The sequence below is a fragment of the Hibiscus syriacus genome, unplaced genomic scaffold, assembly GCF_006381635.1.
Source record: "Hibiscus syriacus cultivar Baekdansim isolate YM2019G1 unplaced genomic scaffold, ASM638163v2 tig00110472_pilon, whole genome shotgun sequence".
Taxonomy (NCBI): domain Eukaryota; kingdom Viridiplantae; phylum Streptophyta; class Magnoliopsida; order Malvales; family Malvaceae; genus Hibiscus; species Hibiscus syriacus.
The window spans coordinates 922,963-941,003 of record NW_024062752.1 but is presented as its reverse complement, the minus strand read 5'-3'; the positions used below and the strand labels follow the sequence as shown (position 1 = coordinate 941,003).

Sequence of the window (18,041 nt, the reverse complement as noted above, 5' to 3'; positions counted from 1 at the left end):
AATCAGTGCTTTTACTTGACTATGAGATAGTGAAAGAAGTTGACCAAGAATGGTGACTTTGATGCCTATTATATACAATTGTATAGCTATCTAATATAAAACACAGTCTACCCTCTTAAACAGAGGTTACTGATGAAGGAAAAAGATAATCATCTTAAATTCAATAACTAATATTATAAGCAAGGGTCACTATTATACACTTTCAGAACGAAACCGAGTAAAAATCCCTACATTTTCAACACGAAAAATACATCATAGCAAACGCAAGATAACCATCCTTGCATTAGATAGTCAGCATTTTTGTGACAAAAGAATCATGAAAAATATGTAACAATTGATTAATCTCAGCGATTTCTTGAGATATATCTTTCTCCTCTGGTTATTGTCAGTCTGTCTCACCCTCATCAACATCATCTTCAAATTTGCTCAAAAAATTCCAATGGTTAGATTCCATAGTGAGATACCTTCCTCCTCCTCCTATTCCCTGTCATCATCTTCTTCTGTTTCTCGAGGGAAGAAATATGACGTTTTCTTGAGTTTCAGAGGCGATGATACATGCAGGAGCTTCACGGATCATCTTTATGATGCACTTAAACGGAGTGGATTAGTCACTTTCAGGGACGATGAACAGCTTGAGACAGGTGAAGCCATAGCACCCGAGCTCTTCAAAGCAACTCAAGAATCATGGTGCTCTGTAATCGTTTTATCGGAAGGACATGCCTTTTCGAGTTGGTGCCTGAAAGAACTTTCCGAAATCATTCAACAGAAAAACGAGAAGGGACATAAAGTCTTCCCAATTTTCTACGACGTGGATCCATCTGATTTGAGAAAACAGACGGGGAAAGTTCAAGAAGCCTTTGCTAAACATGAAGAAAACTTCAAGTACAACAAGAAAAGACACAAAGGTGGCGGTCTGCTTTAACTCAAGTGGCTAACATCAAGGGATGGCACTTGAATAACAGGTAACCAAATTAAATTTAAATTTGAAGCATCAAAAATGGTTTTAAATCAATGAATCTGTTGGCTAAAGATTGTGTCTTTGATTTTGAATATTCATAGTTTTCACTAAGCTATTTCTTTACTTTGTTTTGGATTTGAAGGCATGAATCAAATTTTATCAGAGACATCGTTAAAAGGGTATCAACAAAATTACGTCAAACATTTGCAAGTGCTCCTAATGACATGATTGGAATTCAATCACGTTTGGAAGAGCTTTATTGCAGAATAGAAGTAGGGGATGAAGATGATGATCATGTTAGCATTATCGGGATTTGTGGCATGGGCGGGTTAGGAAAAACAACTCTTGCAAGATTTGTTTATACCAAAATTTCAGCTCATTTTGAAGGTAAAATCTTTCTGGCCGATGTTCGTGAAGTTGCAGAGAAACATGGACTTGTTTGTTTGCAGAAACAACTTCTTTCCCAGATTTTTCCTGAAGAAAGTTTCAACTTTTTCAACGTTCATGATGGAAATGACGTCATAAGTCGAATGTTATCTCGTAAAAAGGTTCTTATTGTTGTTGATGATGCGGATAACATACAACATTTAAGATGTTTGATTGAAAACCGTGTTTGGTTTGGTCTAGAAAGCAGAATCATCATTACAACAAGAGATGAGCATCTGCTGCAAATCTACGGAGTGGATGATGTGTATAAGCCTAAGAAATTGAATGCTATGGAAGCACTTCTCCTCTTCAATTTAAAAGCTTTCGGAAGTGACACATCTGCAAAGGGTTTCGTTGAGCTTTCCAAGCATGTAGTAGAATATGCCGATGGCCTTCCATTAGCACTCAAAGTTTTGGGTTCTTTTCTTTCCGGTAGATCGGATGCATCTCAATGGAAAAGTGCTATAGAGAGACTTAAAAGAGTAACAAGGAAATAATTGACAGACTTCAGATAAGCTTTGATGGTTTAGAGGAATCGGAGAAGAACATATTTTTAGACATTGCATGCTTCTTCAAAGGAGACAACAAAGACATGGTAACAAAAATTCTCGACGGTTGTGGCTTTTTCCCGGATATCAGAATAGACGTTCTCATCAAGAAATCTCTGATAACGATCAATGAAGACAACAAATTGTCAATGCATGACTTACTTCAAGAGATGGGAAGAAAAATTGTTCGCCAAGAATCTTCTGATGAATATGGAAAACGTAGTAGATTGTGGGAGGAGGATATTTATGATGTGCTAACGAAAAACACTGTATGTCTTTGCCTAAATTATTTTAAGATGTGCATTTTGCAGTTAAGTCATTAGTTTTTTCTTTGTTAATTATGGATTATTACTTTGATTATCAGGCTACAGAAGCTGTTCAAGGTGTAGTCATCGATTATACAGGGTAAAAAATCCACAAATCTATCTATGTATATGTAGTTGATACTCTGTATATTGTGAAGCTCATTCATATTTCAATTCGCTTGGTTATCAGGGAACAGAATAAGAGTTTAGCTTTGAGCTCTGGTGCGTTCTCGAAGATCAAAAGGCTACGATTGCTCAGGTCGTCAATGCCCCGAACCCGAATTTTCGAGATCTCAAATATCTTAGTAACAAGTTAAGGCTTTTGGAATGGTATCGATATCCTTTCAAATCCTTCCCTCCAAGCTTCCAACTAGAAAACCTGGTTGCACTTCTTCTGCCTTATAGTCGCATTGAGAAGTTGTGGAAGCCAAACTTGGTAAGAATTACTTTTATTCAATAATTTGACTAAGATAACATAGATAGTGACATTTCATATCTTTGTTTTGTTCAACAGCCTTTACGTAAGTTAAAAATGGTCAACCTCAGAGGCTCAGAAAACCTTGCGAAAGTGCCAGACTTCAGTATGGTCCCAAACCTTGAAACTTTGGTTTTGGAAGGTACTGGAATTGCATATTTTCATCCAAGCATCAAGTTTCTAAGGAGACTTAAACTTTTTAATTTAAAAAACTGCAAAAGCCTTAGGAGTTTCCCATCCGAAATCGGAAAGGAATCTCTTGAAACAATAATTATTTCAGGTTGTTCAAAGATTGAAAAGGTTCCAGAGATTGTGGGGGAAATGGAATGTTTGAAAGAGCTTCGTTTAGATGGGACTGCAATTAAAGAACTTCCCTCTTCAATTGGAAATCTCAAGAGTCTTGAGTTTCTAACTCTGAATGATTGCAGTAAGCTTGAGAGTCTCCCAAGTAGCATAGGAGGGTGTGAATTCCTCAAATTTCTTAGTCTATCAGGCTGCTCTAGAATTGAAAATTTGCCAGACAATTTGCATCAGATAAAATCTTTGGAGATGCTCAACTTAAGTGAAACTGCAATACAAAAACCACCATCCTTCATTTTTCATATGAAAAGTCTGAAGTTTCTATCTTTACAAGGATGCAAGGGGCCATCATCTAGAGTACGGTCACATTGGCCTTTTACTTTGGGGCAACGCAAAGACATTGCCAGAATTCTATGACTCTGAGGCTACCTTCTCTTTCTTCAAGCTTGAGTACTTTGAAAATGTTGAACTTAAGTGACTGCAATCTTTATGATGGGGATATTCCTGATGATATTTGCAGCATATCCTCGTTGGAAATTCTCTGTCTTTCTGATAACAATTTCATCACCCTACCTACAACTCTGGGTCGACTTTCGAAGCTTTCTCGTCTATTACTGACCGACTGCAGGAGCCTTAAATTGCTTCCTGAACTTCCACCAGGCATAAAATTATTTATATGTGGCAGTGCTTCATTGGAAGTAGTTGCAAGTTCAAGTGTCAATAAATTTATTTGTGCTTTTAATTGCTTCAAATTGGCAGATTATAACAATGCAGTAGCAATGCTGAAAAGACGCCTCAAGGTTGGTATTTTTTAATTTTTTTGTTCCAACGCTCCCATTGATTTATGGGAGTAGTTTGAAGTTTGAACAAATGGTGTTTTGTTTGCAGGTATCTGCAAATGGAAGAACACAATGTTTCGACATTATGATGCAGGGTAGTGAAATCCCACAATGGTTTAGCCATCACTCTTGGAGTTCAACAATAAAGATCCCATTGCCTCACAATATTCTGAATGATAGTCGATTTCTAGGATTTGATTTCTGCTGTGTTTTCTTCTCCGACTTCAATACTGAACCTCATAGTAGGAGAATGCACATTTCCTATAGAGTTGTTATCCATGGTAGAAATTGCTCCCGAGAAGTTGCAAATATTTTCTTTCATTTAAACGGGAAACCTACGTGGTTAACAGAGGACCACTTTTGGCTACATTATTTACCTTGTAACATTTTGTGTTCCATTTCCATAGTAGAATTAGATGAAACTGAGATTTCTGGATCCAGCTCAGATACGGCAAAGGAAAATTTTGAAATTGAGATTTTATTCAAAATCTGGGGTATCCATTCCAAAGTGAAGAAATGTGGGGTTCGGATGGTGCACGAAAAAGATTTGGAAGAGACGGACGAAACTGTTGATGAGCAAAGCAAACCAACTTCTTCAAATTTTGATGATATCGATGGTGGTTCCCCTGTAAAGACAATCAAGAGAAAATGGTCAAGTGTTTATATATTTCACTTTATTTATGGTCTTGTCTTGTATTTTGTGAGGCTAATTTGGTGTATATCTGTGGGTTTTGATTTCCAGGTTGAATGACAAAGCAGGTGATGAGCGGAGCAAACCTTATTTTTGTTACTACTGTCAAGCACACATAGAAGACCACCAATCACTCGCTTAATCCATTTTCTCACTTCATATATTTTGTGTAAGAATTCCGATAAGTAAACAAAAATTTGTTGTTTTATTAAAATGTAGCATTACAGTTAAAAGAATAACGATTGTCAAATTGAGATTATATATTTGGGGGTGACACGGCTCACTGCTTTAGATAATGTTTTTTTTACTACTAATTTATTTTCTTGGATTCTTAATCCTTATCCTTTGAATATAGCAGCAGCTAAAGAAGAAAAGATTAAACATGAAATTTCAAAGATTCCTGAGAATTTATAGAGATTCAACAGCTTAGGCAACTATACCTCTTGTCTCGTTCAACAATCCACTGTTGATCATTTCCGCCTTCCAACATGTATGTGCTTAAGGACATATGATTTTATGTTAGATGATGATTTTTTAAAGTTTTAAAATAAGGTAAACTTATAAAATTTTAAGGTACATAGACAAAATTAACCGTTGAAAATATATAAAATTTATATTAATTTAAAATTTTTCAGAAAGTCTACTATTATCACTCGTCCCCTTTTGATTTATCCCCGCATGTTCCTACCAAGGCGACACGGCCAACTTTCAGTCATCATAATAACATAATCTAGGATGAACGAATAAATGTAATGTTTTTAACTAAAATATTTAAAGTAATATGAACTCATCGAATGATTGAAGAGAGTTTTATTTTCTTTTGAGATCTTCGATTGAAGTAACCGTGTTTGTTTAATGTGTGCGAGTTGTCAATAGTTAAAAAAATTAAATAAATATTATATTATGATCACTTTAATTATTAAAAAATTGAAAATTCTATTTTAAAAGTAAATAATTAATTATTATGTGTGATTAATTTTATGAATTAGGAAGTTCACAATTCGCCATGACCAGTGCTTATTAGCTTCTAGAATATAAGAATAAGGGGGGGGGAAATCAATTTACTGAACATGGTTGATAAATTATTCGTTATCTCTTTATAATCTTTAAATTTAATTTTTTTTAATATCTTTATATGATCAAAATATTATCTTATGATGATATTTATTCTGTTTTTAGTTTGAATAAATTCACGTACATTTTATAAATAATGTTGTCATATTCAAATTATCTATAAAAATATATCACCTTTTATCATTTGAATCACTCCTTAAAATATACATATATTTATTCGAGTCTTAAATTTTAAGAATCTATAACAACACTAATATTACTTGAATTAATACTCGACTTTGATTTTTATATTTTATATTTTTTTCGAAATAATTTTAAGATATGACTTTAATTATTCTTAAAAATTAACTAATCCAATTTAATTATAACTATTAAACCGTCCATATTTTTATTTTGCCAAATCTTACAATATTATTATTCCACTCATTTGCCATGTGCAACTGACATGGCTATCCAATTTATAGGGTTTTTATTTTATTTTATTGGGTTGTCACATTCTTCTAGATGTTCATTATACGAATATTTTATTTCTCTATATGACTGTTTTGAATTTCTTTTTTATTGTAATAATGCAATCAAAGTAAGAGGTGTATAATCTCTTTTTTTTCTTGGATTAATTGTGGGAAAAGCAGTAGAAAAATGTAGAATTTTCAAGAATAATGATTTGATAACTTCATTTGGCACATAAAATCCATATTATGATCTTACTTAAATAATTAATTGATATCGAGTATCTCTCTTTTTTCTGTTTAAATATTTTTTTAATTGTATTTACATGTAATTATTAGAATAATAATTATATTTTTATATAATTATATTATGATGTTTTAAAGATATTTTTATTAATTAATTTTATATTTAAGCTTAAATTATAATAAATTTAGAGAGAAAGCATATATATGGTACTAAAATTTAAAGTATTATTCTTTTTAAATTTCAACTTATCATAAGACTAATGTTTCATTAAGAGTGTGATTGGAAACTACAATTTAATTACGTAAAAATATAAGTAATATCTAAGATGATTACACCTGCTTTAAATTTTAACTTTTAATCGTTCTCTACTTGTCTTCATTTATCAATAACCCTTTTTAGGGTAAAATGCGTTAGCTAATTTAACTTAATTTTTTAAATTAATCTGAATAAAGGAAACATGTGACTGATTGTTGTTTGATAAAAGGTCCAAAAGAGAAAACTCCGACAGAAAACAATGGTGTAGCTGTTTCTGGTTTTCACCCACTAAAAAATAGAAAAAGGCCACCTTTCCCTACTTTGCCTCTATAAATATTCGTCTTTCTTTCTTCTCTCTTATTTCCCCATTAAAATCACCCTCGTCAAAATCCTAAATATAAGCTTGGAAATCCAACTTTTTATCAAAGAGTTCAAACACAGTTTTCATTTCGGTCTGTTTCAGCTTCCTCTTTACCGGTAAGTTCTATCTCCATCATATCACAACTCTATCCTTTTTCTCCTTTTGGGGTGTATTTCTTTGATCATGTTTTTTTTTTGGTGGGGGGGGGGGTAAGGGGGTTGAATGTTTATCTGTCTATATAATGATAAAGGAGAGTTTCTTCTTTTTTTCCAATTTGGGTTCCTGATTCTTGAATTTATTCAACATTTTGGAGATTATTTTCTTCTTGAAAGAGGAAGAAGAGAGAAGAAATGGGAATAAAGAGGAAAGCGATTTGATTAATTATAGCTTAGAACATTGGTGTTTGTTACATTGTTTTCCTAGCTATTAGCGGAAGAAAAATGCATTTTCAAAATGAAAATATGTATAGTTTATTATAAAAAGATCTGGTAATGATGAATTATCTAGCTATTTGATAATCTGGAGTTCAGAATAACCTCCTTTCTCTTGGTTTCTCTGTATTTCAAATGATCCTCTGTCTTCGTGTTTTAAAATCGGTTCTAAACTGTTTACACCTTGCAGAATGGCTATGGAACCAAACTTGATTGTGCAAGAAACATACTTTGAGTCTGATGGAGATACTTCACTCAAGCACAAATGGAATTCGATATCAGAACCAACAACAGACCTTGAAAAAGATTCCAGCTGCTTTGATTGCAGCATTTGCTTTGATTCAGCAAAAGATCCAGTAGTCACCCTTTGTGGTCACTTGTACTGCTGGCCATGCATTTACAAGTGGCTTCACATCCGAACTTCTTCCCTCGACGCAGACCCGCAACCGAAGAACTGCCCTGTCTGCAAGGCGAACATCTCTTCTGGTTCATTGGTTCCACTTTACGGCCACGGCACATCTTCACAGTCTCAATCCAAGAATCCCCATTCAGATATGGTCATTCCCCAAAGGTCACCTCCTACGTCGAACATTACGACCACTTCGCATATAAATCATGAAAACTTCCTTCATAACCAGCAATACTTCCCTCTCCCTTATAGTGGATATGCAACCTTGGCATCATCCGACCTCGGTGGTATTGCGATGACAAACTTCTTCCATCCGATGATTACGATGTTGGGAGAAATGGTATATACTAGAATGTTTGGAAGCTCCAACACGAGTATGTTTGGTTATCCTAACCAAGCTTCGTACCCTTTGCTAAGGAACAATAATCATAGGATGAGAAGGCAAGAGATTCAGGTTGACAAATCTCTTAGTAGAGTATCCATGTTTCTTTTCTGTTGCACCATTCTTTGTCTTGTCTTGTTTTGAGAAGTATTGGATTTTAGCTTGTACAGTTGCAGCGAAGAAGAAGAAGATAAACTTATTGTTGGAAAATTTGTAAGGAACCCACTTGTGTAAGGTTTCTGTCTGAAATATTTGTATGTACATAGTACTATAATTTTCGAAGAACTTGGAATCTGCAGGCCTAGATCCTATGATTTGGTTAATCATTTTTTTCTTCATCCGAATTCTTCCCATAGAAAGAATTGTATGCAGTTATATTATGCGTGTGAGAAAGAGATAATTTTATGTATATTTATATATTGGCTTTTTTACTTTGGATAAATCATAAGCATCTATTTTTAAATTATAATTATTATAATTTCAAAAATAAAAATATACTAACATTATTTATTTCAAAATTATATATTAGCCGAATATATTGTTCTAAATAATTTTAAATAGATAAATATGGTATTTGTTAAACGTATAAATAATCGTATCATTATTTATATAAATATTTTGTATCAAACATCCGTTATAAATAAGATGCATACAAGTAATTATATATTGTACTATTTTGGTATGGAATTTATTACACCTTGCTATTCTTTTTAGCCAGCCTTTGTTTGGGGTCTTATAATAATATATGTCATGTTATTGTGTGGACTTTATTATTTGAATTCGAATCATTTAGAAAAATATATTTTTTATTATTGATATCACTCTTTATGTTCTATTACACTTTATACATTAACCGATTATAACGTTAAAATTTATTATATATTATGTATTAAATTATTACAAATAAATTTAGCAAGTTATTAATTATTGAACTGTCGAATAGTTTATTTTTTTCTAAAAAAATATGATGTAGATAGAAGTAAATGACATAATTGTTTTATATCATCTGTGTATATATATATATATATATATATATATATATATATGTTACTACTTTGAAGTTTCCATTATACAATATAATCCACATTTCATTACCTCTTTGGTTTAATATATTTCCTCACATATATACTATTGAGCAGAGGGGTTTGGTAAGTTGATTCTGTCACATATGTAACAAATTGAACAGTTGATTAATTAAACATGAAACAAAGACCTTTGGCCATAGTTTCTAGATATATACATTGTCTGCCTAAAATCATTTGAATGAAAGCCTTTGATTATAAAAACTTTCATGGTTGAAGGGTTGCTCTCTTTTGATCTTTATTTATTGAGGTGGTTGTTGTCCCCTTTTCACCGAATAATCTTTCACTTCATTAGTCTTAATGTGGTCTGGTAAAAAGAAAAGAAAGACCCAACGAGTCACCATTTCGACATGTCACAGCCCGCCTTCCTTCGCATCGCCCGTCATGGAAACGAAGGCATCTTCCCTGTCCTTTATAGGAGGTACAATTAACGTTGTCCATATCGTTACCAATTTATCAAAGAGAGCGGTTTTGAAATTGTGCTTTATTTGATTTTGAAGGGTGCCATGCAAGAGGAGAGGCGGGGTCCGGTTCACATTGAAAGGACAATCGAATTTCAACATGGTGATGATCTCGAACGTCGGAGGCGGCGGCAACGTGAAGGCGGCGTGGATAAGGGGGTCGAGAACGAGAACATGGCTGCTGATGAATAGGAACTGGGGTGCGAATTGGCAAAGCAGCGTTGATCTAAGAAACCAAAGACTGTCGTTTAAGGTCATGTTGGTGGATGGCAAAACATTGGCATTTCTCAACGTTGTTCCTTCTACGTGGAAGTTTGGGCAAACCTTTGATTCAAAACGACAGTTCTTTTAACTAATACTACGCCAAGACAAATTAATGTCTTTGAAACCATTATTTTATTAAAATTGGTGGTTTTAAGATTAAAAAAGAGAAATAATGACATGATAAAAACGTCATTACAGTTTTCTTTTAACTAATTTATTTTTTGCAAATTTGAAGATGCGGTGCTCTTAAAACTGGGAGCATGCAATATGTAATATTTCTATTTGTTTTTGGTCTTATATATTTGTAATTTGACTTAATAAGAATCTAAATAAGAGAAATATAAAAGGGCTACAAAAATTATGCCTTTTTCTCCATTTTAAGTTTTGAATATTCTTTTATTTCCCCCCTACAATTTCTACTAATATATTTTATATAAAATAAAAAAGTGAATTACAACTTACCAGTCTGAGACGGTTTCATTTTCATTATATCAACAACGAACATGTTTATTATTATTATTATTATTACTGGAAGATTTATGTAATTAATACTCTTAGCAACACAATTTATAATTAGCATTGTCAATAGATCAATAATAACATTTCATTCTCGATAAATATGTTAAACACATACATTTTATGATTTTTATAATAATATTTTGGAACATCTTTCAAATGATTTTATATCAAAATTGTGCTCAAGAGTTTTTCATCATTAAGATTATGACGACTTTTTCATTATTAAGAGTTTAAATTTGAAAGTCAAATTATAATTTTAATATTAAGGGTTTAAATATAAAAGCTAGGTTATAATTAAATTTCAAACAGTACGAAAATTCATTTATTAAAAAAATGAAATCAACCTTAATTTTTTGAAAATAATCTTTTATTTGGATAAGAAATTAATGAGAGGTGAACTAATGTAAATCCTAAATTAGAAAGAAGAAGATAAAACTTTTTTTCTGGAGGATAGAAATAGAATGAACTATTAAACACTTGTTTTGATAAAAATATATTAAACATCAAATATAAAAAATATAAATTAAAAATTTATTTTTCAAATATTTTTTTATTTATAAAATTTGAAACTGAGATTTTACTTGGAAAAAGAAAATACGCCTATTTTCAACCCGAAACACGTTGGGTAATTTTCTTTTGGGTCATAACTCCAAAATCCAAACCCAAATTTTGGTGGACAGTGTATAAATCAATCCAGCTTTCACAACATTGTTCCAAAACCTCAAAAGGCTCAAACAATAAAAAAAGATAGGAAAATCCCTTATTTTTCAATGGCATCAAGAGTTCTGTTCACTATGTTGAACAAGAAGAAAAACAAAACTTTAACAGCTGAGTCAATAGTAACATTGGCAAGAACCAGAGCATATTCTTTTACACCAAACCCAGCAAACAGAAACGACCTTCATTCAAGAATCAATGCTGTAGGAGACCCAAACTTCAGTGTAGCTCCAGTTCTTCAACAATGGGTTAAAGAAGGGAAAAATATCAAAGAGTTCCAGCTGCAGCGTATCATCCGCGATTTACGTTCCCGCAGGCGTTATACTCATGCTTTGGAGGTAAGTTAAAGGAGCTCATTGATATTAGCAAATGATTGATTCTTTTTTTTCCCTCTCTGTTGTATAACTTGTGTTATGGTTCGTTAAGTTTTGGGTTGTTCTTTTCTTTTCCGCTTCGTATCGAAAAATGTTGAATTTTGGTTGATTAAGCTGTTTAGAATAGCTAGCAATGGAAATAAATGGAAAAGTAGGTGTTTTGGGATACCCATTTTTTTCATGGACAGGTGGTGTTTTATAATGGTACAAAATTAGATCTTTCAAGTGTTTATTGTTGAAACGTTATTTGTTGGGAATTTATCTGAATATTTACTAAGGGCTCAAATGCCTTGCTGTGGACTGCAAGGGAGATTGGGAAATCCGAATTATTGAAGCTTTTCTTAAGTTTTCTATAAATTTTTTTTTGTGTTTTTGCTACCACCATTCATTTTCACACGTGAATGCAGCAAAGTTGAACACCCTCTGTACAATTACCAAATGTTCTGACAGTATGTATGAGTTTTTAAGTTTATTACCTTTTTCTTGTTTCCTTATGTTGGATCCTTGACAGAGCAGGTTTCCAAATGGATGAGTAGTAACGGCCTCAAATTTTCATCGAGTGACTCTGCTGTGCAGTTGGATCTAATCGGTAGAGTTGATGGGCTAAGTGCGGCTGAGAACTTCTTTAGTAGCTTAAATGATCAGTATAAAAGTGTGAAGACCTATGGTGCTCTTTTAAATTGCTATGTTCGAGAGGGCCTTATTGATGAGTCTCTTTCAATCATGAAGAAGATGAAGGAGATGGGTTTTCTTTCCTCTCCGCTTAACTACAATGACATTATGTGCCTCTACACGAACACAGGTCAACTTGAAAAAGTCCCTGATGTATTGTTGGAGATGAAGGTGAATGGTGTCTCCCCTGACAAGTTCAGCTATAAAATTTGCATCAATTCTTATGGAGCAAGAGGTGATTATAACAACATGGAGAAGGTTCTACAAGAAATGGGCAGCCAACGGCACATTCAAATGGATTGGTGCACTTATTCCGTAGTGGCAAACTATTACATAAAAGCAGGCCTTAAAGAAAAGGCACTTCATTATCTCAAGGAATGCGAGAAGAAAGTCAGTAAAGATGCTCTAGGCTATGACCATTTGATTTCTTCTTATGCCCATTTAGGAAACAAAGATGAAATGAAAAGGCTGTGGGACCTTCAAAAGTCCAAATGTAAGAAGCAAACCAACCAAAACTACATTGTAATGCTCAGTTCCTTGGTAAAGCTTGGCGAGTCTGAAGAAGCAGAAAAGTTGCTTGATGAGTGGGAGTCGTCTTGTAAGACTTACGATTTCCGAGTGCCAAATGTTCTTCTTATAGGATATTGTCAGAAAGGTTTAGCTGAAAAGGCCGAAGCAAAGCTGCAGGATATAATCAAAAGAAAGAAGACTGCAATCCCAAACTGTTGGTCTATTATTGCAACTGGATACATGAATAAGAACAATATGGAGAAGGCTTTTGAGTGCTTTAAGGAAGCTCTTGCTATAGAAGCAGAAAATCAAGGATGGAGGCCAAAACAAAGTTTAATTTCAAGCATATTGAGTTGGCTAGGCGAGAACGGAGAAGTCAAAGATGCAGAAGCTTTTGTAAAATTGTTGAGAATCAAGGTTCCTGCAAGTAGAGAAATGTATCATGCACTCTTAAAGGCATACATCAGAAATGGAAAAGAAGTAGAGGGGCTTTTGGAGAGTATGAAGGATGATGAAATAGATGAAGATGAGGAAACAATAAAGGTCCTTAGCTTTCGAAACCAAAACTCTTAAGTGGTTTATAATATGGTAGTATTCGTATTACTTGCACATTAACCATTGCTGGACACAATCATTTTAACCGTCAATCTGACCAAATGATGACCTTACAGCTTGAACTTGCTATATTGAAAGTTCTGGAGACATTTTGCTCCTCGTTGGTGATATCTTTATTTCTCTGTCTCCTTCAGGAGCATTCTTTGAAATGTATGCAGATTTGTCAACTTATTTGTCGTTAGAAGCATGAAATTAATTTGGCTTATTTATCATGTCCCCCCCATTTACCAGTGACCCGTTTCGATATCATGTTGATTCGCCTTATGAATGTTTTGCCTATGATATGAGTTGATGCATTTTATGAGCGTTCATTTTAAGACAATCATGGAGTAGCATAGCGGACAGTAAATGCTAAGTGTACTTAAATTTAGAACGAGGTATCATGTTGGATGTAGTTGTTTTTAAGCTCGGTTATCGATGCGTCTGGGAAGAGTGGTTTAGCTTTATAAGAGGATGTTGGAGGAAGGTTTATCACCTAAAATGGTGAGTTACAGCATTCTCATAAGTGGGTTGTTGAAATGGTCGAAGCTTGTGGCATATTTGGTCAAATTATCAAAAGGTATTTCGAGTCTTCTCTCATAACATATATAGAGTAGCCTCATTCATTGATGGCTTTTGCAAGGTGGGGAATTTCAAGGATGGTTTTCATGTATTTTATCATATGAGATATTTGATACACAATTATTTTTTAAGTATATTTTTTAATTAAATTGCAACTTAACCATTTTTCTTCACAGTTGGATCTTGAAATGTCATGGAGAAGATAAACGGCTTTGGATAAAAGGATAATTCGTAAAGCAAAGGTTGGGGCATTGATGTTATTGGGAGTAATACCCACTTTCAATATAAAAGGCGGAAAAGATATTTTATAGTTTAATACTTCACATTTCATTCATGTCCTCTCTATATGCAGTTATACGCTGTGATAACCTTAATATAGGTAAAAAAAAAAGATGTTATTGATTTTATTATTATTTAAAAAGAAAAATCGATAAAAATGATTAAAAATATTATTATTTTTACCAGTTTTGTTATTATTATTAATTACCGATATAGGTAAACTCGATAGAAAAAACCAGCAAAAAAATAATGTTTTAGGTAGCGCTTTACCGGATATGTTATCAAAACTGGTAAAGAGTCCAATAATAATAAAATCGGTAGAAATAATAATGTTTCCGATTATTTTTTACCGGTTTTATTATTTAAATAATAACTGTAGACACTCATTTTCGTCCATATATCTTTTTTAAGATATATATCTATATCTATATGTATATTATATAGTTTACAAATTGTTTTTGAAAACAAACATATAATATATAGTCTTTAAAATATTTTTGGAAACTATATAATATATATATATATATATATAATTTTGAAAACATTTTAGAAAATATATATATTATATAGTTTTTAAAACCATTTTGAAAACTTATATAATATAAAGTTTTTTTGCAACATTTTTGAAAATTATATAATATAGTTTTTTTTAAAAAAAAAAATTAAAGAAATATTTTGAAAACATTTATATTAATAGAAATTTTGAAAACATTTTTTATATATAGTTTTTTAAAAAAAATTGAAAACTTATATAATATATAGTTTTTAAAAAAACTTTAGAAAATATATAATATGTAATTTTAAAAATATTTTTTGAAAATATTATATTATATGATTTTGAAAAACTTTTTCAAATCGTATATAAATATAATTTTAAAAAATATTTTTCCTTTTATTTATTTATTTTTATTTATTAATTTTCCTTCGTTTTAGGTCTATTTAGAGTCCAAGAGTCCAGTCCAAGTTCAGTGGGCCCAACCAGATAGGCCTGATCTAGCCAGGTAATGTTTAGGGTTTGGAACCCCTACTATCACAACATCGCAGGAGTCAAAGGGTCAGTCACACCGGCTACCGAGATTTCTGGCCGAGGAGATCGGGACTGACCATCCCGAAATCCTCGACCAACCACCACGAGCATATTACCACGATCGTCGGAACAACCACCGGTGGGGGCTATAAATACCCCCACCAAGCTACTGCCAAGATCCGATCAAGGCATAAACATCAACACAAAAAGTACCATCAACCGAGAGACCAACGGCCAAATACCGAGCCATCGTAATCGAAAACCACCATCATCAAGGAGCCAAAAAACCATACAACCAAAGAAACACAACACAAGTCAGCAATCAAAACCGAATACAACCAGAGACTAAAAGCCAAACACAAAAAACCAATAACCAAACGAACACCACATCATAAAACATAAAAACGCAGTAAAACCGAGAACGATCGGGTAAAGAAACGAAGCACAAAGGCCAAACGGCGAGAACGGAAGCAGAAAGGTCACCGGAAAGGTAAAAGGTCGAGACTTTTGGCTTAGATCTACGTCGCTTAGGGCATTTTTAGGCGATTTGGGCTTCGTTTTGGCTTCGGGGTGACGGGAAAACATTTGGGTTCCACTGATCACCGTGGGAAGTGGCCGGAGCGATTTCCAGCGGCTTTGGGCGGCGGTTGGCCACCGAGGTGGTGACCGGGCTTCTACCGTTATCTGGGAGAGTTGAGAGCGTTTAGGATAGGGGAAGGCTTGTTTCTATGAGGGGAGGGAAATGAGTAAATTTTTTGGGATTTTGGCTTAAATACTACCCACAACCGACCCGAAGGCAATGGATCCGCATGTTTTCATAGTTAAAAGAGGTAACTATGCGTTTGGTCCCCCGTATTTTTCCATGTATTTTTGGCCCTGAAATCAATTTTATTCTTTCAATTCAACCTTCCATTTTATTTCCTTATAATTTGGTCACTCATGCATATTTTTATTATTATTTTTTTTTTTGTTTTTTTTTTCTTTATTATTTAATTATTTTTTATTAATATTTTATCTATTATATTATATATATATATATATTAGTTTATTATTTTTTTAATTTACTATTTTATTTTATTTTTTTCATTTTTCCATTGATTTATTGATTTTTTTTTTTTTCCCTTTTCTTTTGATTAATGTATTAGTTTTTAATTTATTTATTTCCTCTAATATTCTAACTTTGTAGAGAAATTTTCAACCGATCAAAGGTAAATAATTTGAATCGGGTAATTTAAATTTTCTATTTCTCGCTATAAAGACAACTGATAAATTAATTGGTATCGAAAGGGCGGTTCAAGGGTGCTAATCATTCCTTAACCGTAACCGACTCCCGAGCCCGACACGTCTCTGGTACAACGTAGATCAAGTAAGATGGTGTCCGGTCTACCTAAATATCGTTTTAAAATGATCAGTGGTGACTCCAATTCGTTTAATCCAAGTCGAAGCCCAATTTCGGGCCCAACCGAAAGACGGTTTAGACAACTTGACGACTCCGCTGGGGACAAGTAAGTGAGTCAGGCCTGAATTAATTTTCGGTTGTCTTTTATGCGAAAATAGTAAATTTAAATTTATTTGTTCGATTCCGATTATTTGTCTTTGATTTTTTTCCAAATAAATAGTTATACTGACGTTTTTTAATGATTTCATATTTTTGAAAAGTTTCTATCTCTAGCTCTATACCCGAGCTCTGAACCCTTTTAAGTGGGAGTGAAAGCGACGCCTTTGTGAGAATTTATTCTCCGCATAGGCCTAGCAAGTAGCATTCGGGATTCATATATCTTATGTCTTCGTGTGAATTTATTCACCGCATAGGCATAAGGGAATGTATCCTCTCAAGTTTAACTTAGTCCACACAAGCTTATAATAGGCTTAGGACTAAGGGTCTGGCAAGCCCAAGGGGTACCAGCAAGGAGAACTCGGATACCTTCTTTAGAACCTAAATCGGGAGAGTACAGCGAATTAGAGCCCACCCCAAAACCTCATTCTAAATTATAGGCTACTTTGATTTTATTTTCTGCTTTACTTTTTGTTCAAAGCATGCGAACTAGATAAATATGCGGTTTAGTATTTGTTTGAAATTAGCATGCGGAATAGAGATCATGTCCGGGTAGGAATTAAAGCATGTGGGGTAGATATCATGTGGGGTAGGATTTTTCATTTTAATTATTATTTTTATTTACCTCACTAACTCTTTTTATTTTATTTTTGTTCTCTTTCATTTTGTTTTCATCATTTGCATCATTTAAAACGAGGTGTTGATCCACCAAAAATGTGTTATTAAACATGAATAATCTGCATTAATGGATAAAGGGGTTATAATATAAGAGATAAAAAGCTCTGAAGTCCAACCGTGGTAAAAAAATACTCACAGACAAAGGTTCAGGCGTAAGACGAGGAAAAGTTACTGACCCGGAGAGTCCTTTTAAAAACTACAAGAACAAGATGGCGAAACCCTAGCTAAGCTGGAGACCATTATTGACGAATTCCAGAAACAAGTCGATAAACTTCGAATGGAGGGCTCCGATGGCACTTTCGTTTGGAATAAGCTCGACATAGAGTGAAAGCCGGAGATGCAGTCTTTCGAGACCTTTTTTGGGGCGAGCAGCTCGTCACCTGCACAAGTTTAGCCAAAGGAACCAAAATGGTTCGACAGGATATTCAACCGGGAAAAAAGGCGGAAGACGAATCAACTTGTCAGAAGCGATGCAGAATCTATACCATTAAAAAGTTTTTTATCTCTTCAGACGTAACACTTTTGTCCCCAATAAGAATTATTCAAAATAACAGACACATTTTTTGGATTAATGCCT

General features: G+C 33.4%; 4 protein-coding genes and 1 pseudogene across 5 annotated transcripts; all 5 read left to right on the top strand.

Annotated features, from left to right (window-relative positions):
* Window positions 1-439: 439 nt before the first annotated feature.
* LOC120127727 (disease resistance protein RPV1-like) lies at window positions 440-922 on the top strand. Its single transcript, XM_039145579.1, has one exon. The coding sequence runs from the start codon at window positions 440-442 to the stop codon at window positions 920-922; it is 483 nt and encodes a 160-aa protein (XP_039001510.1).
* On the top strand, window positions 845-4,684 carry LOC120127726 (annotated as a pseudogene).
* A 2,227-nt stretch (window positions 4,685-6,911) lies between these two features.
* LOC120127814 (E3 ubiquitin-protein ligase RMA3-like) lies at window positions 6,912-8,325 on the top strand. Its single transcript, XM_039145631.1, has 2 exons — window positions 6,912-7,044; window positions 7,550-8,325. The coding sequence occupies exon 2, from the start codon at window positions 7,551-7,553 to the stop codon at window positions 8,292-8,294; it is 744 nt and encodes a 247-aa protein (XP_039001562.1). The 5' UTR covers window positions 6,912-7,044; window position 7,550; the 3' UTR covers window positions 8,295-8,325.
* A 1,241-nt stretch (window positions 8,326-9,566) lies between these two features.
* LOC120127796 (expansin-A12-like) lies at window positions 9,567-10,183 on the top strand. The gene is made up of 2 exons (XM_039145617.1): window positions 9,567-9,653; window positions 9,733-10,183. The coding sequence occupies exons 1-2, from the start codon at window positions 9,583-9,585 to the stop codon at window positions 10,043-10,045; spliced, it is 384 nt and encodes a 127-aa protein (XP_039001548.1). The 5' UTR covers window positions 9,567-9,582; the 3' UTR covers window positions 10,046-10,183.
* A 1,028-nt stretch (window positions 10,184-11,211) lies between these two features.
* On the top strand, window positions 11,212-13,577 carry LOC120127688 (pentatricopeptide repeat-containing protein At4g21705, mitochondrial-like). 2 transcript variants are annotated; one of them, XM_039145546.1, is made up of 2 exons: window positions 11,212-11,531; window positions 12,084-13,577. In XM_039145546.1, exons 1-2 carry the CDS (start codon window positions 11,247-11,249, stop codon window positions 13,320-13,322), a joined length of 1,524 nt encoding a protein of 507 aa, XP_039001477.1. In that variant the 5' UTR covers window positions 11,212-11,246; the 3' UTR covers window positions 13,323-13,577. The 2 variants fall into 2 exon arrangements, with proteins under 2 accessions (XP_039001477.1, XP_039001478.1); XM_039145547.1 differs by having other exon boundaries at window positions 11,399-11,531; window positions 12,079-13,577.
* The last annotated feature ends 4,464 nt before the right edge of the window (window positions 13,578-18,041 follow it).

Coding starts and splice junctions, on each gene's coding strand:
- LOC120127796 (XM_039145617.1), top strand. CDS start 9,583: ATGTCACAGCCCGCCTTCCTTCGCATCGCCCGTCATGGAAACGAAGGC. Junction 9,654..9,732: donor TTCCCTGTCCTTTATAGGAG/GTACAATTAACG, acceptor TTGATTTTGAAG/GGTGCCATGCAAGAGGAGAG.
- LOC120127688 (XM_039145546.1), top strand. CDS start 11,247: ATGGCATCAAGAGTTCTGTTCACTATGTTGAACAAGAAGAAAAACAAA. Junction 11,532..12,083: donor GTTATACTCATGCTTTGGAG/GTAAGTTAAAGG, acceptor TTGACAGAGCAG/GTTTCCAAATGGATGAGTAG.
- LOC120127814 (XM_039145631.1), top strand. CDS start 7,551: ATGGCTATGGAACCAAACTTGATTGTGCAAGAAACATACTTTGAGTCT.
- LOC120127727 (XM_039145579.1), top strand. CDS start 440: ATGGTTAGATTCCATAGTGAGATACCTTCCTCCTCCTCCTATTCCCTG.